This window comes from Tyto alba, unplaced genomic scaffold (genome assembly GCF_018691265.1).
Source record: "Tyto alba isolate M040663 unplaced genomic scaffold, T.alba_DEE_v4.0 Super-Scaffold_16, whole genome shotgun sequence".
NCBI lineage: Eukaryota > Metazoa > Chordata > Aves > Strigiformes > Tytonidae > Tyto > Tyto alba.
In genome coordinates, this window is record NW_024881278.1 from 24,459,827 (window position 1) to 24,482,297 (window position 22,471).

Below are 22,471 nucleotides of genomic sequence, written 5' to 3' on the forward strand. Positions count from 1 at the left end.
TTATGGAAAAAGGTGAGTGGCAACATGTCACAGCTTGCCAACTTCAAATACCTTTCTGAACATTGTCTCTCATCAGTAGACTTGTATTCCCAAAGTAAGGAGTATTAAGTTTCAGTGAAAGGCTTGAACTGTTCCGCTTATGACCTAATGGCTGAAGTAGGATTCGGTGATTTTTATTCAAACAATCCCAGACATTAAATATTTGAACTCCTTCTCATCTCTGCTTGTCTGTTTTCCTGACAGATATTCACATGAATCCAATTGCTGGATAGATTTTTGAATCAGTAGAAGACATCTGAACTCTTTCCAAAAATACAAAATAGAGGTAGTTAAAATTAGGTGTTTGAATCCATTATATCTCAATATAGTGCTGCAGATTTAAAAGGTGCTAAGTACAATGGGAGCTTTGCCTCTTGATCTTGTCATCATCCCTGGACACGACAACTTTAATATTTAGATATTTCAGTGCATTTGAAATTGTTAGTTTCTATCCTTTTAGAGTGAGAAGAAATAAACCTACACAAAGTTTTCTTGAGGAAAATGTCTCATTTAAGACTCATAACTTTGAAACTTGAAAATTTGAAATTATACTCATTTTTCCATGCTTGGCATTTATTAGGTCACAACAAAATAAAAAACAAAACAAAACAAGCTAGGTGTGATGTTTCTGACCTCTGCCATTATTGAAATATTCAGGCATAAAATATGCTACTGAAACATCTGAAAAAGGTTATATTAATCCACACGTAACTCAGAAATGTTTGGAAAGATACTACTCAAACTTTCATATAAAAAAGATTAGGCAAAACTAGAAAAGTTTCAGTTCAAAAGCATTTTGTAAAGTTATGAATATATCAGCACAGACTTGGAAATATGTATTAGAATTATAGATTAAATTCAACTTTGCTAATACTGGATAATAGCTGTTTCTCTGATAATAAATACTTGCTAATTATAAAACCATAAGACAGTTTTTAACCCGATTGCTATCTCCCCCTTTTCTTCCTCTCTCCCTTATAACTCCCTAGTGCAGATCGCAGCTTTCTGTATTTTGGAGCAAGTGTAAGCTACTTCCATATGTTGGAGGAAGAGGCACTTAAAGGAACCGCTCTTTTAATTTATAAGTATGTGTTTATCCTAATAAATAAAGTGCCAACATTTCTTTTCAGGCTAAATCTAGTGTAAAAAATTCAGATACAAACTAAAGCATAAGGACACAAAACAGAAATCTTATTAATTTGAAAGGGATTCAAAGATATGTTACTGTCAGTATAAACAAACAGATTAAAACAAATAAATGCGTGAAAACAAAACTAAAGCAATGATGTACTACATGTTGTGAATAAATATATTCTTTTAATTACTTATTTTATGAAGAATGAAGTGGTACGGGGACTGTGGTACCAACAAGAATAGTAGAGTAATTCAAGAGAAGAAAAGTCAGTATTTTCTCTATGCTACTTTTTAAAGCATCACACCTAAAACTCTAGATGCATTGAATTTCTTCCACTTCCCCTAAGTATTGGTGAAGGATACCGGATTCCCCAAATTTAGAAAGAACGTTAAAACCATGGATATTAAGGATGTCCCAAGGGACTTCTTCAATTAAATTACTATTAGAGATGAGAAACATTTTTTTGTGAAGAGCACTTCAGAAAAATGTCATGACCTTATAATTATGACATACATTTTCATAAAATTGTATTGACAGTTACGGTCAGAACAAAAAAAATAAATACACGATTTTTTTAATATTTTTTTTTCCCCCCAAAGAGACACTGTAACTAATCTAATTTAGATATTTTAATTAACTTTCACAGTACCTGGAAAAAATCATTTATATAACTTGTCCAATCCTGGATTTGTTAAGAGTCAGCAGCCCAACATTTGATTCCTTTGGATGAATTACCTATTTGACTTTATAAGAGCAGCATTAGCGCATGTCCCTACCAGTTCATTTACATTCTGATAACAAGAAGTAACTGGCATAATTGTATGAGATTTAAATGAAGGCAGCCAACTCTTACACATTTCTTTTGGAGTGTTTTCTTTCCTGATAAAATAATAACCAACCAAATAAATTATATGAAAACTTTAAATTCCATGATGGATTATTTTCAGTTGAGAGCTAGATTGGTTTCAATACTGAACATTTGTAGTCTACGGCATTTCTTTTTTCCTTTTGCCTCAAAATACTTGATATGTCCAAAGCCAAAAATATTTACAGTAGACAGCAAAAAGATGTCTTTTAGAAGTTATCTGCTAAACATAGATAAATTTAGACATATTTTTGAATGTATATAGATAAAATAAAATAAAACAAACAAACAAAAAAACAACAAACAAAACCAAACCCAAACCCCTTTTGTTTTCTTTGATTTCTGTAAGGAAGAAAACCTGTTTTCTAGTTAGATCAAATACAATTTTTTTTTGTCTTTGTAGAATAGCTATCATATCCTACAATGACAGTATTAAAGTCAAGAGGGTGTTTTGAGGATGGACATGTGGAAGTTCTGTAGATAGCTATGAGGTTACAGGGGTATAATTACTAATTAAGTAGCAGTAACTCAGACGTGTAGTGCTTTGCTCGGGATCAGAAATTCCCTATTAGCTGTATGTAATGGGAGTGGATCGTGCCCTGTCTTGCTGCAAGTGTTCTGCTTTGCAGGATGACATCTTTTGCTTTCTGCCCCTCTTGCGTTGTGTTAGAAGAAACTGGGATTACACTGAAGGAAGAAGTTCCTTGCATTATTGAGAGCTTCTACAACACAGTACAGAAAAGACTAAGAAAAAGAGACAAAGCTTTTAGCTGGACAGGTAATGAGGTGGGGATATTTTGGGCATGTAAATGCAGAGGAAAAATTGAGTATGACAGACTTAGAACCATACCCACAAACATACAAAGGAGAAGGAAAATTAAAATAAACTGTGGAGGAGTAATTGTGACCTGCTAATCCTTTATGTCTTCATTCTGTTTGTGAACTCTTAAGTCATGAGTCATGATAGTTTAGTGGTCAACAGTTTTCTATTTTGTGTTTTCCAGTAGAGGCCCATTAGGCATCAGCATGTGGGAAAAGACATCTCTGTCAGTCCACACCTCAAAGTTTTCTCCCAGCATTGGCTTCCTTCCTTCCCTCCTGAGAAGTATGTTAGAGCAAAACCATGGCTGGACTGTCCGTGTCTTTAAAAGATTGAAACTGCCACCTATACTAGGAAATGAAGCTTGGCTTTAGCACCTTTAAAGACATAAACATTATGTACTTGTGCAGCTAGGTACTAAAATTCAGTTCTCCGAAGACATGTACAGGAATAAAACTACTGAAGAGTCCTGAATCCTGACAATTCAGATTGTATGGTGTTATGCACATACATATAGGCCTTTTTAGGCTTTGGCCATCATCATAACTGGTTAATGAAGCCAGGTAAGAAACACAGCTCAGAATGTCCTACATGTCCTGAGTGGAAATACTGCAAATATTGTCAGTCATTACATCACTTATTTATTTTGCCTTAGTTTCTCAATTTTAAAATGTTTGAATTCTTGAATACTACAGCAGGAAAAGTCTGAAGAAAGGCTGTGGGAATCACGAGATACAGGTTTTATTAATGACTATGTTAATGACTTCATAGGTGATTTTAAGCAGGTGATTAGGACTAAATCCTCAAAATTGTCCACTTAACTTGAGATACCTAAAATATCTCTAGTTAGATGTTTTACAATTAAAGCACTCAAAACTCAGAGTCACTTCCAAAATGTAGCCCTTTAATCATTCTCTTTCTCACTTCTCTGCTCTGTAAAGTGATGATAATACCGACTTTTGAAAAGCCAGTTCTTTTCACATTTAATTGATACTACCGAGCTGATGCGTAATTTAAAATCATCAAAAAAAAATTAGCAGAAGCTGGTAATGATAGTTACACACTTATGGGCGCACTTATTACTCTGCTGCAACTTTTTAACTGTGAAATGAGTTTGCCTTGGATTATCACATGCAACAGTGACAGATGCTGCCAACCCTGTACAGGGTTCTGGGTAAGACGGTAGGATTAGTCCTTCAGTGCAGTGCATACGCCCTGCCACTATTCCCAGGAACCTTACAACGTCCCGTGATGGCCAGGCATGCAAATACCAAGTTGCTCTGACTCCAAGCTTCCCTTATTTTAAAAAATTTCTTCAGATATACTCACACTAAATAGTTGAGGTCTTTCTAGCCTGTTCTTCTGGGGAGAATATGCTGTATCCTGCCACATGTTGTATGGCTTGCACTCCTGTAGTGTATGAGGAAGCGGAAAGTCTATTCCATTTCCTGGAGGCAAACACACTCAGATCCCCTCAGAGAGTTTCTTTTGGGGAAGTCCATCTCAAATGGGGAACAGTTTCCAGTAGCAACGATACCTTGGTACTCTACTAAGAGAAATAAAAAGAGCAAAAGCCAACAGGAATATGGAAAAATGACTACTGATCCCAAAATGCATTGGGTGTCCAGCCTCAGGGAGCTGTGACAACCTGAAGACCAGCTTTCCTACAATGAAAGGAATTGAATTTAGCACTAGACTATGCTTGCTCCTTGCCTGAAATTGCTTAGCTGGTAGAGAAGGACATGTCCTTTTCCCTGCTTACTCTACATGTTTGGTTTGGGTTTGGTTTATTTTTTTTTTTGATACGATGCAAAATAATTAATTCAAGCAGCATATATACTTTATTATTATCATTATCATTATTATCATTATTATCATTATTATCATTATTATCATTATTATTATTATTATTATTATTATTATTATTATTATTATTATTATTATTATTATTATTTTAAAATACTTTTATTTTCAGGCAGGAAACAGCCTAGAAAGGCAAGACTGAATTTCATGTTCCTGTCCTTTTCTGGTCCTGATGAAGAGAGTGAGCTGTACCTTTAGAAAAACACTTCTTCCAAGGCTCACCCCATGTGCATGGAGAGGCTGATTTAGGACAGGGGTTCTCTATTGCAGCCTGATCTATTCCAGAATTCTCTCCTTGTCACTCTGTCCCAAAATTACTCCCAGCAAGAACAATCTAGTGATTGAGTCTGAATATCAACAGACTCCTATTACAGTCCTGAGCAACACCTGTTAATTGCAAGTTTCCCTGGCCAAGAAATGTGTTGTAAATTTGCAAGATGAGTGTTGATAAACCAAGAACAGATCTGGGTTTTAACCTGCACGAGTTTCTCCAGCAACTCCATGTCTAGAACAGCAACAATCCTACAAATGGCAAACCCACAGTGAATGCGGCCAGCAAGGAAAGCTACATACATGAAGGCTGAGAGGATACGTGTACTAGACCAAGCGGAAGCCTATTTATGTATTTGGGGTACATTTCTAGTATAGAAATACCATTGTATTTTACCAGAGAGATGTACAGTGCTAAAGCTTTTTATATCAGTATAATAAATTCACCTTCCACAAGAAAGAAAATAATAAAAGAATCCCACAATGGTGAGAGTCCCTGGCACAGCTGTGTTTGTCTGGCATCATACTGCTCCACAGCCCTGCCTAACTGAGCCAGAAATCTCTAGCCTAGATGTGACCTAAGCACATGTTCTGCAACTGGTGGTATGTTGTTGTAGCACATGCAGATATGCTTAAATTGGCTGTAATCTATCTAGCTCAGATAAAAACTGTTAGGAAGGTATGATATCATGGGTTTCAGTCTTGGCTAGCAAACCAGGTGCAGGCTGGCTGGTCGGTGCTGCACTGAAGTCACAGTGTCACTATATCTGACAGAACCAGGTACCTTAAAGCTGCAAACCCTGCAGTTCCACGTCGGTTGCAATGCAGATGTATTCTGAGAGATTTACTCCATATGAAAGCTAACAAATTGAGGTAGAGTTTAGTATGTTCTTTTAAAAGAGGTTGGGAAGAGTACCAAATGTATAATTAAACTTGAGAGAGCTGGAGAGCTAATTAATCATACATTGACAAGGTCTCTTTTGCTGAGACATTCCACAGAGAACATTAGGAGTGCCTTAAGTAACTTCCTCAGGTACACGTTTTGCGAGTGAAGAATAAATTAGAAGGAAATTGGCTGGACACAAGGGAAACCTTGGAATGGAGCTGGAGCTTGGACCAAGCTCAATGAGACTGGGCTTTTCCCTCATCCTTAGAAAAGATGAATTAGCTGTTGGTATACCCTAAAGATCATTCATAGCATGACAGGCATGAAAACACTCTTGAGGATGCTTTTTTTCATAACTGTGTGTCCAAAATTAGATATCTAAATAATAATTTGACTTTCAAAGATAGTCAGAGTTCACCAGCAGTCATTCAGTTCTTGCCAGGAAGGGACTAATCACACTAACACTCAGCTATCACACTTATATAAGCATATCCATTAAGTTCAAAGGAATTCAGTGAATGTACTCATACTAGTGAACATCTTCACATATATGTTGTTTGGTAGGTGTCCATGTCCATTCAGAGCCAAAGTTCCTCCAATTTCACAAGGTTTATAAGTTGGGTTTTGGCTTTTATTTCATTTTTGACACAAAGATGTTTCTGAAAATCTCTCCTCCATGCAAGCTTTTATTCCTTGTGCATCTCTTCAGTATAACTTCAAGAAATTACACTCCTTTAAAAAATAAAACAACAGAAAATCTCGTCTTGTTCTTTCATATTGCTGTATTTAGAAAATGCTGAAAATTTGCTGACAGTTCTCCAAGGTTTAAGCAGTTCTCCAGGAAAGCACTAGAAAATGATACAAGAATTAGTTTTGTAAAAACTCACCCAGATATAATCCCCTGCCACTGGGACTGTGAAAAAAAAAAAAAAAACAAAAAACAAAAAACAAAAAACAAAACAAAAAAAAACAAACCAAAACAAACAAATCCAAACCACCAACAAAACCACAACTAAACCTCTTGAAAAACCAGTCGAACTATCTATCAACCCTGGAGAAGAACACTTCAAAATCAGTTGTAATTGTGGCTGCAATAATTGAATGAAGCCTATTGCGAGTCCTGGAAGGACTTTACACACTCCCTCCACCAGATAGTGCTGTTTCTCCACAGAGCTATTGAGGAGTCTCCGGCCAGGGAAAGGTCAGGGGCTGACTCGAGGTAAGTGAGTGCCTACAGCTGGCTGGTCCCTCCCTGCCACTGCCACTGCCACTGCCACTGCCACTGCCACTGCCACTGCCACTGCCACTGCCACTGCCACTCTACCTGACACGGGGGAGACACAGCCTGAGAGGGATGTGCGGGAGCAAAACCCTGTCTAGGAAGGCTGTGGTCTGCAGATGACTGTGTGCTGGTGTTGCTGTTGTCGCTGTTACCAGTTTGATGCAGTCTCTTTCCTAAAGTAAGAGTGCAAATAGACGCTGATGCAAATAGGCTGCGCTTTTATGATCTCTCAGGGGTCTTTTCCTTAGAGCTTTACAGAATACCCTTGCCATGCCGTGGTCTGTCAAGTAATCAGTCGGACTGAAGCAACACTAATGAAAAATCAACACACCAATGTGCAGACGCTCCCGAAGGTGAGCAGCGTATGGTGGGAGCAGTCCTGACACAAAGTGACGTGCAGCTTGGTCTCAGAGGGCCAAGCAGAGGGACTCCTACCAGCAGAAGTTACTTCTGGGGAGTAAATGGACAGATCTCAGTAACCAGTCCTGAGTCAGACTCAGTAGACTAACCAGACTCAGTAACCAGCCCTGAGTCTGCGTACCATGTGCGTGTTTAAAAAAAAAAAAAAAACAACAAAAAAAAAACCACCAAAAAAAACAGCTGGGAGGAATACTGAAAATATAATTAAACTACAGGGCACAATTTACTACTCTGCTGTAGTCTTTGTAACAGATACAAAAATGCATCTAGAGTGCTTCTTACTGCCTTTCTGCAGGAGAGATATTGCATGTGCTGCATCTTCCTCTCTTGACCTCCCTATGAGAAACAGAAGGAATAGCATTTGCACTTCAACTCTTAAAGAACCAAAACCTTCTGAATATACAGCAAGAGAACAGAAAATAAAATTCAAGCAAACAAATTTGTAGAAACTCTTCAAGTGCAAAATGGTACTTACAGTTGGAATGTTCTTTGCTGTCTGTTATTCAGAGTTTTTGAGACCACTGCGCCAATTTTTTGGATGAACTTTGCAGGAAGCATAATGCTGCTCAATGTACCCAAGTTATTGGATTTTAAGAATATTGTTCTAGGGTATTTTGGTAAGTTAATAACTGCTTAGTGTTAGAAGTTCAGTCTTGACATAAATATGCTTTCCCAAAGCATAATTAAAAAATAAAAATAAATGAAAACAGTGCAATGTGTGTGTGTATTTTCCTAAGCAGTGTAAGGCTGGAGCTGTCTGATTCTAAATGAGCTTGTAAATCCTTATTCATGCATGCAGTCTTAGAAAAAATTATTTGTGAAACTAAACCTTAGCTTGCTTCAGTGCATGCAAAAGTGCAGATGGCTCAAATTAGGTATCGGGGCCTAGCTATGTATGCAGTAGATTGTATATATAATTAGCCAAATATAAGGTTTATTTATATTACTTTGTATGCTGTGTTAATATTGACTGTATTTATTCAGACTTTCGTAATATGCATGTGCGATCTCACAGAGATGCTAGGTCATTAAACTCACCATGGAGACTGTGTTTACTTAAATCTTACCTTGGGCATTAGGAATACATGTAGTTGCAAGTCTCCTAAAAATAAACAGAAAAAATGAAACAGTGTATCAATTTGGCTTCTATGTTTCCCAATATCTAAGGAAATGGAGCATACTGTTTACATTGCCATTATTGAGAAACAACACAAACACATCCAGAGGAAAGATTTAATTATGCTGTTCTTTCTGACACACTGAATGTAAGATCATATAGCTTAATATATACTACTATATGTGCTAGGTTGGGAATGGGGGTGGGAAGAAAGGAGTAGGTGATTCTTGTATTCCTAGGGGGGCCTTCGAGTACAGTCCTTTACAGAAGTAATGCAACAGATGTATCACAGCTGCTGTGAGCCCCGGAAAGGCTGAATTGCAAAGGAAGACATTTCCCATAATTGGCTCCATGTCACAGCTTTGTATCAAATAATTCTGCTTGGGGATTGTCAAAAATGATAATGAACACAGAGATTTCACTGTACTTCTATTTTGACTAGTAGATTAAGTGCCAACAGGCACCAAAAAGTCTTTCTTCCATTAATGTGAATGCTGTCATGACCCTTAGGCTTCATTAGTACTGTTTCTGGAAACTACTCCGGAAGCACAGATATTGGAGCTATTTGATCAGCTCCAAACATAACACCTGCCTCCTGAGCCATTACCTGTAGAAATCCATAATTATCTGTTCTTTGCTCTCCAGTCAGGAATATCAGGTCCAGATCAAGGACAAGATGCTCATCTTTTATGTCCTTACTCCACTGGATCCAGGCAATTGAGTTTCTCCCTTTTACACTTCCTGAATCTTCGAAGCACCCCAGCTGCCTGCCTGGGTGCGAACGCTGGCCCTTGGCTTCTCCTGTGGTATTACAGTGAATTCAGATCCGACTGAGGGACAAAGCCCATTCCTTTTCCAATGCCTTTCTCACAACAGACTGGCAAAATCAGTAACTAAAAGTAAAAAAGGCAGCAGTATTTTTCACCGAAGGAAACCGTCTAAACCCCGAGTACGTTTGTTCTGAGGAGAAAGCCAAGTTGCACATTGTTTCCCGGTTATTTAATGCGGTACTTGGTACCACGGTGATGAAAATACATCTTACATGGCATGTACAGAATGCTCAATAACACAGTAAGTACACCCTTTCACACTTTCAGAAGACTTTTTTTTTTTTCTTTTTTTTTTTTTTTCCCCCCTTTTAGGTACCCTTGCAGGGCAGCGGCGGCTGGCCCCCCCGGTGCCCCCCCCTCAGGGCCGGCTCACAGCCGGGGGGGCTGAGGTGGGGCAGGCTCTGCCGGGCCAGGTGATCCGCAGCAAACAAAGGGCCTGGCAGCCACCCGGCCGCCCCACGGGCGTTTTCTGTCCGCCGCGGGTCGGGCCGCCACCCGAGGCGGCGTCTCCCCGCGGGGGGAAGCGCGGCCGCGGGCCGGGCCGGGCCGGGCCGGGCGGGGCGGGCCCCGGGAGGCCGCTTCCCCTGACGGCGGGCGGCACTTCCCGGCGCTCGCACACCGCGGGGAAACTCTTCCTTCGGCCCGGCCCCCGCTGACGTAGCGGTGCCTCTGCCGCCGCCGCCGCCGCGGCGGGGGCCGTGGGGTGGGGGGGCGGCCGCGCGGGCGGGGGCTCGGCGCTGTCAGGCGGCGGGGCCGGGGCGGGGAGCGGCGGGGCCGCGGAGCGGGGCGGGGAGGGGCGCCCGGCGGCGCGGGGGAAGCGGCGGCGGCGGCGGCAGCGCCGCGCGGCGGCCGGGGGCAGGACCTCTGCCGGCCGGCACGGTACTAAAGGCGGGCGGGCGGGCGGGCGGTTTGCGGCCGCGGGTGGTTTTTCCACGCTTTGGGTTCGCCGCTCTATCTTGCGAGGAAAAGGAGGAAGGGCGGCGGGGCGGGGGAAGCCGCCCGGCGGGTGCAGGAGGAGCCGCGACCCCAGGCGCGGTTTCCCGTCCGGCCGCGGCCGCCCCGCTCCGCTCCCCGCAACAGGCAAAACTTTCCACACGCACACACACACACACACGCGCGAGCGCGCTCCCCCCACGCACGGACGGGGCTGTCCCCGCACCACGCACTCCCTCCCTCCCTCCCTCCCTCCACACACACACACACACACACACACACACACACACTGACTGACGTCTTTTGCGCATTTCCTGCACCGGAGCGAGCGGCGGAGCGGCACCGGCAGGCGGGCTGGGGCTGCGCGGCGCGGCGCGGAAGCCGGGAGGGAGAGGCGGGCGGGAGGCGGGCGGGGGGGCGGCCGGCGAGAGGCGGGAGGCGGCGGCGGCTCTGCCCATCGCCAGGGCGGCGGCCGCCCAGCCGGAGCCCGCCGAGACCCGCGCGGCCCGCTCCGCTGCCGGCGCCCCCCCCCGCCCCCCCCACCCCCATGCGCGGGGGTCGCGCCGCTGGGTCCTTGGCCTTGGCGGCGGAGGCGGCAGCGGCGGCGGAGGAGGCGGCGCAGGACGGGCGGCTTCGGGCTGCGGCGCGGATGGAACGTCCCCGGGTGGATGTTTGCTGAGCGGAGACTGTGCCGTAGGCAGGGCTGGTGGGTCGGCCGGTGGTTCTGATTTGCGTGTGTGCGTGTACACGCGTGTGTGTGTGTATTGTTGTGCGGCGCACGGGCAGGGCTGGCGTGTGCAGGCGCCTGGGATCGCCGCTCTGCCTCCTCGGCGCAGGCTGAGCCAGGATTATGGTCTAGGTGGAAGGAGAAGGCTCTTGTTCACCCCAAAGGTTGATTATGCTCGGGTTTTGATTGCATTCGGGGGTTTCTGCAGCCGCGGGCGCCTCCCCCTCCCCGGCGGCCCCCCTCCCTTGTTTTCCGTTAGAAACACGGGCAAGAAAATAAATGTATTCACTGGGTGTCGCAAGAGCAAAGGCTAAATAATCAAAGGTAACAGCAGCAGCAAGGCGAAGAGACCCGCACAGTGTCCTGCTCCCCCACTCCCAGACCTGCCCTCCTATTTATTGGCGAGACCTCCCTCGTTCCCTCCCTTCTTCCCTCCCTCCCTCCCTCCCTCCCTCGCGGTGCGAGTGCGTTGTGCCAGTGTTTAATCCCAGGAAAAGTGCAGCCATCCAGCCATGGTGGTTTTCAATGGCTTGCTGAAAATCAAGATCTGTGAGGCGGTGAATCTGAAACCCACGGCGTGGTCTCTGAGGCATGCGGTGGGTCCCAGGCCACAGACCTTTTTGCTGGACCCTTACATAGCCCTCAATGTGGACGACTCCAGGATCGGGCAGACCTCAACCAAGCAAAAGACCAACAGTCCGGCTTGGAACGATGAATTTGTCACCGACGTTTGTAATGGCAGGAAGATAGAGATGGCTGTTTTCCATGATGCCCCCATCGGGTACGACGATTTTGTAGCTAACTGCACTATACAGTTTGAGGACTTGCTGCAGAACGGGAGCCGCCACTTCGAGGACTGGGTAAGTGTTTGCGCTGTGGATACGTACATACATATGATTTTCTGTGGTACAGCTCTGGATGCAACATCTGTCTTGCAGAGCTAGGTTGCCAAGGGCATGTAATGGCTCTGAAGGCTTTTCATTATTTCCACGCTTTGTTATACTGAGATGGTCATGGTTACTGTATAGCTAATGCATGTGGTCTACAGGCAAGGGAGGAAACACAAATATGCCGAATCTAAGTAAGAGATATATAATTACCCTCTCAGTTTCTGAAATTACGTTACATAAATACAAGTCTAGTTATCTTATTGTGTTTGAAAAGCCCCAGCCAAATACATTCATACAGAATGTTACCACAAAACCCAGATCCAGCACCTAAACCGAGTTCATCATTTGAGTGTGAATGCTCTTGTTCAGCCTGGCAGTGATGAGCCTTACAAATCCAGACCTGACTTCCGATACGAGACACTTCGGGGTCTTCGTGACACTTGAAAGCTCACTGCATCAACACTGATGCTCCTCCTTCCTTCCCCCAGATGATCTACACCTTTATGCATAGGGCTAATGCAATGCTTCTTCACATGCCTGAAATTGATAAAAGGGTCCTGGTGGATTTTGGCCCCAACCAGACAAATTCAGTTGCTGGTATGCACGACATGTCTAACAGCTTCTACAGCATCTTAAAGACCCAGGGGCTAACATGCCTCAGGAGGGAGTAGAAAAAAGCTGGAAAATCCTTGGTCTGACATCCTCAGGTACTGTGATTTAACACGAAAAAAAACAACCAACCAACCAAAGAAACAGGAAACATGAATATGCACAATTCACATTTCTGCAGTTAAATAGTTAAACTGCATATCTTTTAGATAAGATGCATAATAAAGTGATAAATAGTACCTGTCTTCTTATTTTAAACGTGCTCTGCTTGACCAGCCATCTGAAATGTGTATGCTCATCTTTTTGTGTATTTATTTGTTATGGTCAAGGATACTAGTTGGGGCGATATTTCTTTGGCAAACAAAGAACCCAGGACCAGAGTAAAAATAGCAAGAGTTAATAGCTCTGAGTTTCATGTATTCTTTGGGGCTTCTTTACTTAATGCAGTGGTATAAAGGGATGTCAGAATGAAGAAAAGGTGTTGAAGAAATAGACTCTTTATGCTGATTAGGAGCTGAGTAACTTTACTGTTAAAACTTTTATGTTTACAACTTTAAAATATTTTTCACTTCTGCTACATATGTTACCCTGTGATGATTAGGATCTAGATTATTCTGATGCATGATAAAAGCTACACATTAGTAAGCTCAGATGGTAAAACTGGGTGATAGGCAGAGGAAAAATAGCCAAATAGGGAAAAGACAAATGCAGCAGTATTGCAGATGTCTTTTACCTGGATTGAATGATAATCATGTTGTGGCTCTCCTGAAATCAAGGGGGGGTTCATCTTTGAGACCACTGGGAAGAGGATGTCATCACAGATTTTTAGTGAAAGAATAATAATTTTGTATGTTCTTTTTGTGTATGGTACATACTGTGAATTTGTTGCCAAATCTGGAAGGACCTTGCAGGTTGCAGACGCCAAGTTTGAATTTTGGTGGGGCTGGTGTGCTGGGGTATGTCCTGGCTCTGATTTTTAAGGTGAACTCCAATGTCTGAACACGTTCCCTAGATAAATAGTGGAATTTAACAGATTGAGGCCCATTGTAAATGTGATCTGGGAGGAACTACATAGCTGAATCAGATAAATGCTGTGTTTTATTGCACCAGGATTCATTGCTGTCCAGCATTCACAGGGTGGGAGGAGACGAGGGAGTGACTACGCCTGTTGTCTGTTGATGTGATAGAATTGAGGATAAGGCAGTGGATCATTACTGGTCAGCTCAATATAATGCAGTTTCTGAAGCATCACTCACCTCATTTTGTGCTGTAAATCCTCATAGTTTGGATTGTGTTTGTGCAGTACATATAATACACAGTGTCCCTGTATCACAGTTAGAATTGGTGGGGAGGCAAGTATTCATATGATTGTGCTTTACTGTTTCCAAAATCTTCCCATTTACTGAGTGTGTCACTGTAATTGCAATACCAATACCGTGTTTACTGGATATTGTTAACAGTTACTTTCAGAGAACTGGCTCTTACAAAATCATACTGCTTTTTTGTCTGATTTCACTTAGTTAAAATAAGGCCTTCGGCCATGACATCCTTATATAGAGTCCATAGGGAAGTAAATAGATCTATTGGTATCTTCATCAGTGCCTGGAGTCTGTATTAAAACCTGAAAGTCATCTATGAAATGAATGGTTGTCACAGTACAAGGAAAATGCACGTGGCCTAAACCAATGTTAGACTGAGATCTGCTGGTACGATACAGTCAGCTTCTTCCATATAACAAGAAGACTAATTCCTTCATTTCACTCTTGGCTTTTAAGGCAGATATTTTTGTAGTACTCTTTCCCAACTTTATAACAACCAAATTAAAATCAACAATCACAGGAACCCATTTCTCTTTACTGCCTGAAATATCAGATAAATGCAACCTAAGAAAAACTCTCAGACACCATGAAGTCTTTTTATGACATCCTGAGGGTTTCCTTTTAAGCAGTCCTGAAAGTTTGAATTGGGTACCACATACCTGTTGTGTGTGTTTGGTATAATCACACTGATGTCCCTCTTTGCATTCAGAATGATGCAACAGTTCTTGCAGGACTGGACTGTCACTATTTAAATAGTTTTGAGAAAATACTCATGTGCTGAGAATGTCTCTTCTCAATATATTAATAGCTTTAATGCTTTCAATCTCATATAATACTGCATATATTTTTATAAGGAAATGTCACTATTTGTTTTATAATATCGGCACTAGGGTCAAGATTATGTTACTTATCCTGTAAAATATTTCTAGGTTCTTGTCAGAAGTCCAAAATGCAAAAAAGACTTACAAAGAGATAAAGTTTTCTATTTTTCCCCCTGAAAAGAAACTGTTTCTCTCTTTAGTGAGCTCACCTACTTTGATTGGGTTTTGCCATTGTGCGAATCCTTGTATGTTTTCTAAGAGGTGAGTTTTTTAGGAAAATACCCAGTATTTTTCTCACTGTTAAGCCTGTGCTATATACTGATGCCATGGTTACAGTAGAAACACTAGTGATAAACAAGTACAAAGCTTGAAACCATGATAGCGTCTATTGTATTAGGACAAGTCAGATAAATATGCAAAATCCTGGTTCCTTTTATCTACAGAGTATTCAGCAGTTGCAAAAATTCTTTTTAGCCTTATGAATATATATATATATATATATATATATATAAATAAAAAAAAATCAAAGTTGTGGCCTAGAACAGTGGTTCAGATTTTACTGGATGGAAGCTTTTAAAAAAAATACATACTTTTTTTTTTTTCTTTTAAAAAAAGATCAATATAAAATACTTGTTTGAGTTTCTAAAAACGGTATAGTGACAATTAAAAAGATGGCTGCTTTACCAGTGGTGCATCAATACAGACATAACACAGTCAAAGTGTCAGTTCTGCAGATTTTTTTAATCATGGCTACACTGCAGTTTTAAAGAGAGCTTTGGATTTATGACATTACAGGCTCTTCTGTAAGCGCATAAAATGTTATGCAGAATGACACAGAGTATTCAAGAGGATGTTGGTGAAGTTTCATTTTGAAAAATGCAAAACAATAAACAACCTGCAAGTTCTGATTGAAAAGCAAACTAATAAGATGAAAGCTGTGACTATATTTCTTTGAGTTAGGTAATTCAGGTAATAATAAACTATGTCTTTATCTAGCTTTCTTACATGTTGCATATGTAAACGTTGCACTTGGGTTGGTAATGCAGCTACATTTTAATCAGAATTGAGATCAGGAAGGAAAATTCCGCTAATACTTAGTCTTGTGGTTACACTCCTGTGAATTAGCACAATCAATGTTTATGTGTTTGGATGATTGGTAGCACGGGTTCTGAGTTCAAGTCCACTTTGCAGAGCTGATGATAGATGAAATCAGTGTGATTGGACCTATGCCAAATACTCCATCTAAGGGTCTTAGCCATTAGTCCGGCTGTATGTGAGAAAACCTATTGGGTTGTCCTAAGAAATCCTTTTGCAGGCTGAGTAGCAGGACTCAGTAAATCGGTGAGGACATCGCAGTGTTTAGCAAGAAAAGCCTCTATTTCCACTGAAAATATTTTACAGCAATATTTAGGTTAATGCAACAAGTTTAATTTTCTGCCGTCAAGAAAATCCCTAACAATGTCGGGAAAAAAAACCCCACAGATCTTGGTGAGCTTTTCTTTGCTAGTCCTAAATATCTTCCATACTATTTTTTTTTTCCTCTTCAGTACTGCTTCTTAAGATCTACATTTTAAATGTTATACTTTTTTAAAAGCATCCTTTCATGTTTCCATTTTATCAATGTAAAGTTTGTCATGCAGCTGTGCCACCATTACATAAAACAAGTTTATTATGAATTAATATAATAGCTCAGTAACAAGTTGGTGATGAGTTATGGGAAGTGGCATGGGAAAGAAGTACCCTCTTTTACATAATTGTTGAACTGTTGAGTTATGTATTTTTGTTATGTTTATAGTGTACTATTGAAGAAATTTTCCAATTGGAAAGACTAGGTTTTTGAGTTGTAGACCATACAGTTAGACACCTGGGTTAACAGGGCTCTGAATGTCACCCAAAAGGCAATAGCAGGGGAGGGATTAAAACGCTTCTCAGTCCTTGGTCCCGTGAGCTCTCTGTGGATGTGAGAAGTAGAACTGTCTCCTTCCAGTGCCACTACTCTGAATTAACTGGAAAGATTACTTAGGTGCTTATCAGAGTTTTTCTGTTTGTTTGTGTGGCTGGTTTTTATTGTTTTTTTTTTGTTTGTTTGTTTTTTTTTAAATGCCACTTCTGTTGCTGAAATGGGAAGTCCTTTCAATCACCAGGTAATCTGTTGGAACTGGCAGAGAGTGGAGTCGGCATCATTTTAGTACAGGTCACCCTGCACATTAACCTCTGCTTGTGCCATATGCTGCTGAAGGTTGGCATTGGGCTGGCAGAATGTGATTGTAGCGTTTTTTTCATTTACTGGGTGAATTTATTTGTGCTGATGGTGTTGAAAGGCCTAGGATTTTGCTCGTGAAAGCTTTACATCTTGTCTGAACTGTGGTTCATGGGCTGCTGAAAAGCATTGTTATCAGAAGAGTGTGTGTTAGAATGAAAGGGAAATTGCTGTCCTGTGTGATAGGTTTCTGCATGACAAGGCTGTCGCTGAGCAAGGTCTGTCAGATTTGGGGGGTGAGGGTAAGAGGGCTACAGGGGATCAGCAGGGTTTCACAGGGATTCGGTGTAATTGTGAGGGTGGGCAGTTGTCAGAAGGAGATGGGTGATTTTGGAGAGCACTTTGTACAGGAAGGGGTCTTCCTTGCCTTCTGCCCCTGCCCATCTCCCTCCTGTGCCTCCTCTTTTACCTCTCTGCTGGGGATGTGGTACAGTCACCACGCAGCTCACCCACTATCTCGTATCAATCCCTTTCTATGGCTGCATAAATCTACTCCTACTCCTTGCTAGAAATGTTCTCTCCAAACAGCTTCTGCTTACCTGCAGTGCTTCCCAGCCTGCTGAGAGGCAATAGAGGGGGAAAAAGCTGCCTCTGCAGTTGCTACTGGAGGGAGAGAGAAGGGGCAAAGTGGGGAAAGGAAGAGATGAGGCATGGAGAGAAATCTGGAGGAGGGTAATGAGTAGTTGCTGCTGCCCCACATACTCCAGCTGCCCTTTTGGCAACAGCAGAAAGCTACACATGTAGGAGACAGGGATGAGCTGGCATAGGCAAACTGACTAGTTGAAGGCTGTATGTTGCTCACTGACCTGTTTTGGAGGTGGTTTTTTTTTGCCTGTTTTGCTCAATGTGTAGCTTTTGAAGTCTCACTTCAGACGTGAAAAAAATCGCTCAGAGCATTAAAGTGTGTAGTAGAGCATGCATTTCACTTAGCATTGAATTGTCCTACATGTAGGTCAGGATTCGATCCCACAAATGATCAGAATCTCATCCTGTTGTTGCTAATACCAATACTGATACTTGGTATGAAGTTCCACACAGTGAAAGTAATTCTGCTGAACTCTGTAGAAAATATTTATTGGAACGAAATTACCAGTAGCAAGGTGCAGTTCATAGGTATTAATTCAAAGCTGGACTTTAAGAAACGTCCAAGTGGGGTGAAAACAATTCCTACATGTCCTGCTTGTGCCAGTTTTCAGACAGTACATATCATTATTCCAGCTCAGGTGGTTCCATAGGCACTATGAAGAACTTCATAGTTGTGAGTAAACCACTGATCTCACTGGGTTCACTGGATTTCATGCAGGCATGTGTTTAAATTGTTTCCTCAACTGGGGCATGTGTTCCAAGGGAAAACTGAGGGTAAATAACATTTAACAACATCCTTTACTTTTATTTTACTTTTACTGATTTATTATTCTTCTGCAGATCTTGGACATGCGAACCTGGTTTCTGCTTTCCTCAGCTATCAGAACTAAATCTCTGCCATTTGTGTCCAGAATTCTTTAAATACTGCTGAAATGAGGATTTAATTTAAGCTGGAATTGTAGGACTTGGCATCTAAGTGCAATTAGTTTCCACTCTCTAACTAAACTTCCATTTAAATGAACTTTTTGGGGGTTTTCAAAGTTTGAAGGGAGGCTGTGAATACAATTTGTTAAAAAACAGAGGTGAGAGCCTTTCTGCTTGGAATTAGCTGGTTGAATTCAGTTCTGGTTTACACATTACTGTTTTAATCTCCTTTGTCTCACCCTGGTTATTAGACTGTAAGAGAAAGATGTGTATAGTTCATGGTAAGAGAGGTTTTGGAAACAATAGGGTATGCAAGTAATGGGAAATCTGTGGTCAGAGAGGACTGAGAAGAGACTTTCCCTTCATCCACATGGAAAGGTAGAGCTGGAACTGTCTGGGTATGGAATAAGATCAGAAGTCCAAAGACATCTTGGAAAACTGCCAGTTTGGGGGGGAAGCCAAACAAGGCCTTTTGTCAAGAGCAAGGTTTGAAGAATGGGGATATTTTGTGTGCCCTTTTGAGTCATGCAAATTGTAGCAGTTACAGGGGTTTCTACCATTTGGGGGCAAAGCGGTCATTACAGAAGGCTGACAAAACATTTTAACCTTGCGTTTGTAAGTGACTGCTTTCCTATTTGGCAGGCAGTCACTGGAAGATTTAAAAAGCATATTCGGCACTATTAATATGAAACTGCAACTGTAAAGCTAATAAATAATTCTAGAGATTGGGTAACTTTAATGGCAGTTATGTACTTTGCACTATATTTTAGTAAAGCAAAATGCAAATGAATATGATGTAAGAACATCTGTAGAATTGTTATCTACTCTGATCATTATTCACAGACAGTAGCTTGAATTACTAGTAACGTTGATTTCTGAGTATCCTCTCAGAGTTAAAAAATCTTAAATTATCATTGTTATGATTTAATAGAAGTTACAGAAGCCAAGATTTCACATATTTCTGAAATGCACAGCTAAAAAACCTGGTGATATCAGCATGTTCCCATTAAATGTAACAGGAGTTTTAACATTTATTTTATTTGAAGCAGTGTTAGAGAAATGCTACACAGTTCTAAGAGTTTTCCCCCCACTGAACTCTGTAGGGGTTGATTTGTTGAAGAACAGAAGTAAAGAAAGACCATTGCTTTTAGAATTAAAAAAGGCAAAGTTTGATTCCATCAGAGGCTTTCAGGCAGCCATTTCTGCCTTATATCAGCTAACTTGGGCTGATTTAATTGTTCCAGACAATAGAACCATTTTGATTGTTTCTGGTGTCCTGCTGGGCAATTTCATCACAGGCAGGGACAAAAAAGCATGAAAAATGGCTAGATGTTACCAAATAAATTTCATGTCTTCATTGTTTGAGTGGCAAGCCCCCATTGTAACTCTGTATCTTAAATGAGGAGTAGGCAAACTTAACACTTATGACAGTATGAATACATAACAAGCCTCTTGTCATGGGGGACCGGGGTTTCTTATGCATTTTAGAGCTCTTTGTTTTTTAATACATTGTCCATTTTCATGTCATTAAAAAATATATGGCTTTGTCAATGTTAATATTTATAACTATCTCTACATAGTGACATGGCAGCAGTGAAGGAGACATAAGGGTGGTGGAGAGATGACTGATGCATACTCTGCATAGGTGATGAGGAAATGGTTGGAATTGCTTTGCTTTGTTTCACAGATTAAAAGCCAGCCAATACAGTAGTGTTTGCTCCTTCCTTGTTTTCTTTCATTTTCCTCTTTGTCATCTCTTCTGTCTTCATGCTGCCAGTTCTCCATCGTTCTTTATCTGTTCTGGATTCAGGATGGTCAAGAAATGATAGGGTGACCTTCACAGGATTGCATAGAATTTTGATGTTGGCAATGCTAACAGGCTATGTGAATGAAATGTCCTGCTATAGATCTCTACAGAGACCTATTGCAAGTACAGTTTTCTTACTGGGACAATATTTACTCTTTGCATAAGTCTTTGCAGCATCTGTCAACTTCCCTTTATTTCAAGGTAAGATTGATCCATGGTCTTTGAAGATGGTGTCTGAGAACATGTTGGAAAAGGAAAGGCCAAAGGTCTTTCGTGTTGTATCCACTTTGTTCTCTTTCTTACATGGTTATAGTTGGATCTATTGAGTAGTATTTTTTTTTTTTTCTTTTCATCTGAGTTTCCTTGCTATTTCTTTCCTTATAACCCCACAGTTCTTTGGCACTTCTTGAACATTTGACCTCATGGCTCACTTCTTTTCTCCTTAATCCACTGCTATCACCTTGTCCTCAAGTCGTGGCTGTCTGTTTTAATTTCTCCTTCATTTTTCTTGTTATTGCATCCCATATATCCATATTGCTGTTATTCCCACCACTCCACCTCCTTCTTCTTGTCATTCTGGTGGACCAGTGAGCTCCTCCTGTCAGTAGGACCGAGAAGCATCTTCATTATCTGAAGCTCTATGGGATTTGACCAGCTGCTGTCATCCAGAGCATGTCCCCAGTGTGCCTGTCGGAATGCAGCAGGAGCTAACTGATCAGACTGGTGGCTGTCGGAGCAGTTCTCTTCAATCAGAAGCAGCAGTGTACTGACTGAGTTATACTATGAAAGTGGTTAAAGGAAGATGTGTAATACAGTAGCTTTGAACTTCAAGCAAAATGCTCTGGTTTTAGCAGAGTTAATGTGATGTTGAAGGAACATGATCTGTCCCTGTAAACTGGACTCTCCCAAGCAGTGCAAACGCTGTAAAATTTCAGTTGATACTGACTGTTGGGATTTTCAAGGACTCCTAATCACAGGAAATAGCTAGTATTGTTTGGTATTTTTATTTTATATAAAGCAAAATTATGGCTTCTGTCTTCAAAAAATTACAGTCCAAGCACAAGTCAAAAAAGGCAGACTGGGGAAGCCAAACGAAATAATAGGAAAATTCTTACCAGGGTGATAGGCTGTAGTGGTAGCTTAGCAGCAGACTATCAGTTCAGGTTTGCTCAGAATCTCAAGGGGAGACACAATAGTGGAAACTTTGCTGGAGATATTTGGAGATCCTGATGCTTTGCATGATGTGGAGTTTTTCTTCTTCAAGGAGTTGACAGGTTTAGAGGGACAGTCATGATTTAATCCATGATTCCCAAATTTCTAGTTATTTCTGAGTATCCCATATAGCTTTAAGAATATTGGGGATCACCCACTTTCAGGGAACTACAGGATTTTTCTGTATAATTCCATGAAAGCTGATATTACCTGTATTTGAGCTTTTTAATTTATCAGTAGCCGGGTTAGAGTACTACCAGTACAGTAATCAAATACAGACATGATATATAGGGTTAATCTTACGCACTAATGTCACTGGGCTGAGATAAGCTTTGTTAGGTTTTATTCCACACCTTTATTCTTTGTGCCAGCAAGTTCTCAGAGCCATATCAGGCCCTGAGAGGAGGAAAGAGGAAAGAAGAATTTTATTAACCTCTCATAGTAATTTTGTAGAAGTGTTACCCATTGTATGAGAAGCAAGTAACAGTGCCTTTCACCTAAAGAGCAAAACTTTGTAGCTCCTTCTGATGACCTTTATGCAATACTTTACTATACATATATACAAATATAAAATAAAGTCTATTACTTTTAAAAAAATATGGGTTTAGTGGTCATATTTAGGAGGTAGCTTTGCATTTTTTATAAGGCCATGTAAAAGGTTTTAAAATACGAATTGAGCTAAACTGATTTTTAACAATTCCATGGTGCATTAGCAGACCAGAAGCTATGACTTAGACAAGTTCCTGTGATCTTTTTAGGTGCTCTTTTCTTGCCAGTTCACACTCATTCTTTGTGTCTGCTTCACTGGTTTGTTGCAGGATGCCTTGGGTAGGGGATATCATGTTATCTGCTTGTAT

The 22,471-nt window shown here is 41.2% G+C and overlaps 2 protein-coding genes across 4 annotated transcripts in view; one reads left to right on the plus strand and one right to left on the minus strand.

Annotated features, from left to right (window-relative positions):
* Nucleotides 1–6,348: 6,348 nt before the first annotated feature.
* On the minus strand, nucleotides 6,349–10,918 carry LOC116959762 (chromosome segregation in meiosis protein 3-like). Of its 2 annotated transcripts, XM_042789565.1 has the most exons (4): nucleotides 10,759–10,918; nucleotides 8,648–8,682; nucleotides 7,863–7,916; nucleotides 6,349–6,726 (listed from the first exon to the last, which is right to left on the minus strand). In XM_042789565.1, exons 1-4 carry the CDS (start codon nucleotides 10,916–10,918, stop codon nucleotides 6,613–6,615), a joined length of 363 nt encoding a protein of 120 aa, XP_042645499.1. In that variant the 3' UTR covers nucleotides 6,349–6,612. The 2 variants fall into 2 exon arrangements, with proteins under 2 accessions (XP_042645499.1, XP_042645500.1); XM_042789566.1 differs by lacking the exon at nucleotides 7,863–7,916.
* Nucleotides 10,919–11,068: 150 nt separating this feature from the next.
* Nucleotides 11,069–22,471, plus strand: part of PRKCE (protein kinase C epsilon) — a 300,249-nt gene continuing 288,846 nt past the window's right edge. Inside the window, exon 1 of one of the 2 annotated variants that reach the window (XM_032985267.2) lies at nucleotides 11,069–12,047. In XM_032985267.2, coding sequence (XP_032841158.1) covers nucleotides 11,700–12,047 — 348 coding nt within the window. In that variant the 5' untranslated portion in view covers nucleotides 11,069–11,699. The remainder of the gene's footprint in view (nucleotides 12,048–22,471) is intronic. The other variant, XM_032985266.2, reaches the window with a different exon arrangement.

Bases quoted from the DNA above. Each gene is read 5' to 3' on its own strand.
- LOC116959762 (XM_042789565.1), bottom strand. From the start codon at position 10,918: ATGGGCAGAGCCGCCGCCGCCTCCCGCCTCTCGCCGGCCGCCCCCCCG. The intron at 8,683-10,758 runs GTCAGTCAGTGT...GTTTATTTTTAG, and splicing joins GCAGGAAATGCGCAAAAGAC to GAGACTTGCAACTACATGTA. The intron at 6,727-7,862 runs GTAAGAAGCACT...ATCATTTTCTAG, and splicing joins ATCTCTCCTGCAGAAAGGCA to TGCTTTCCTGGAGAACTGCT.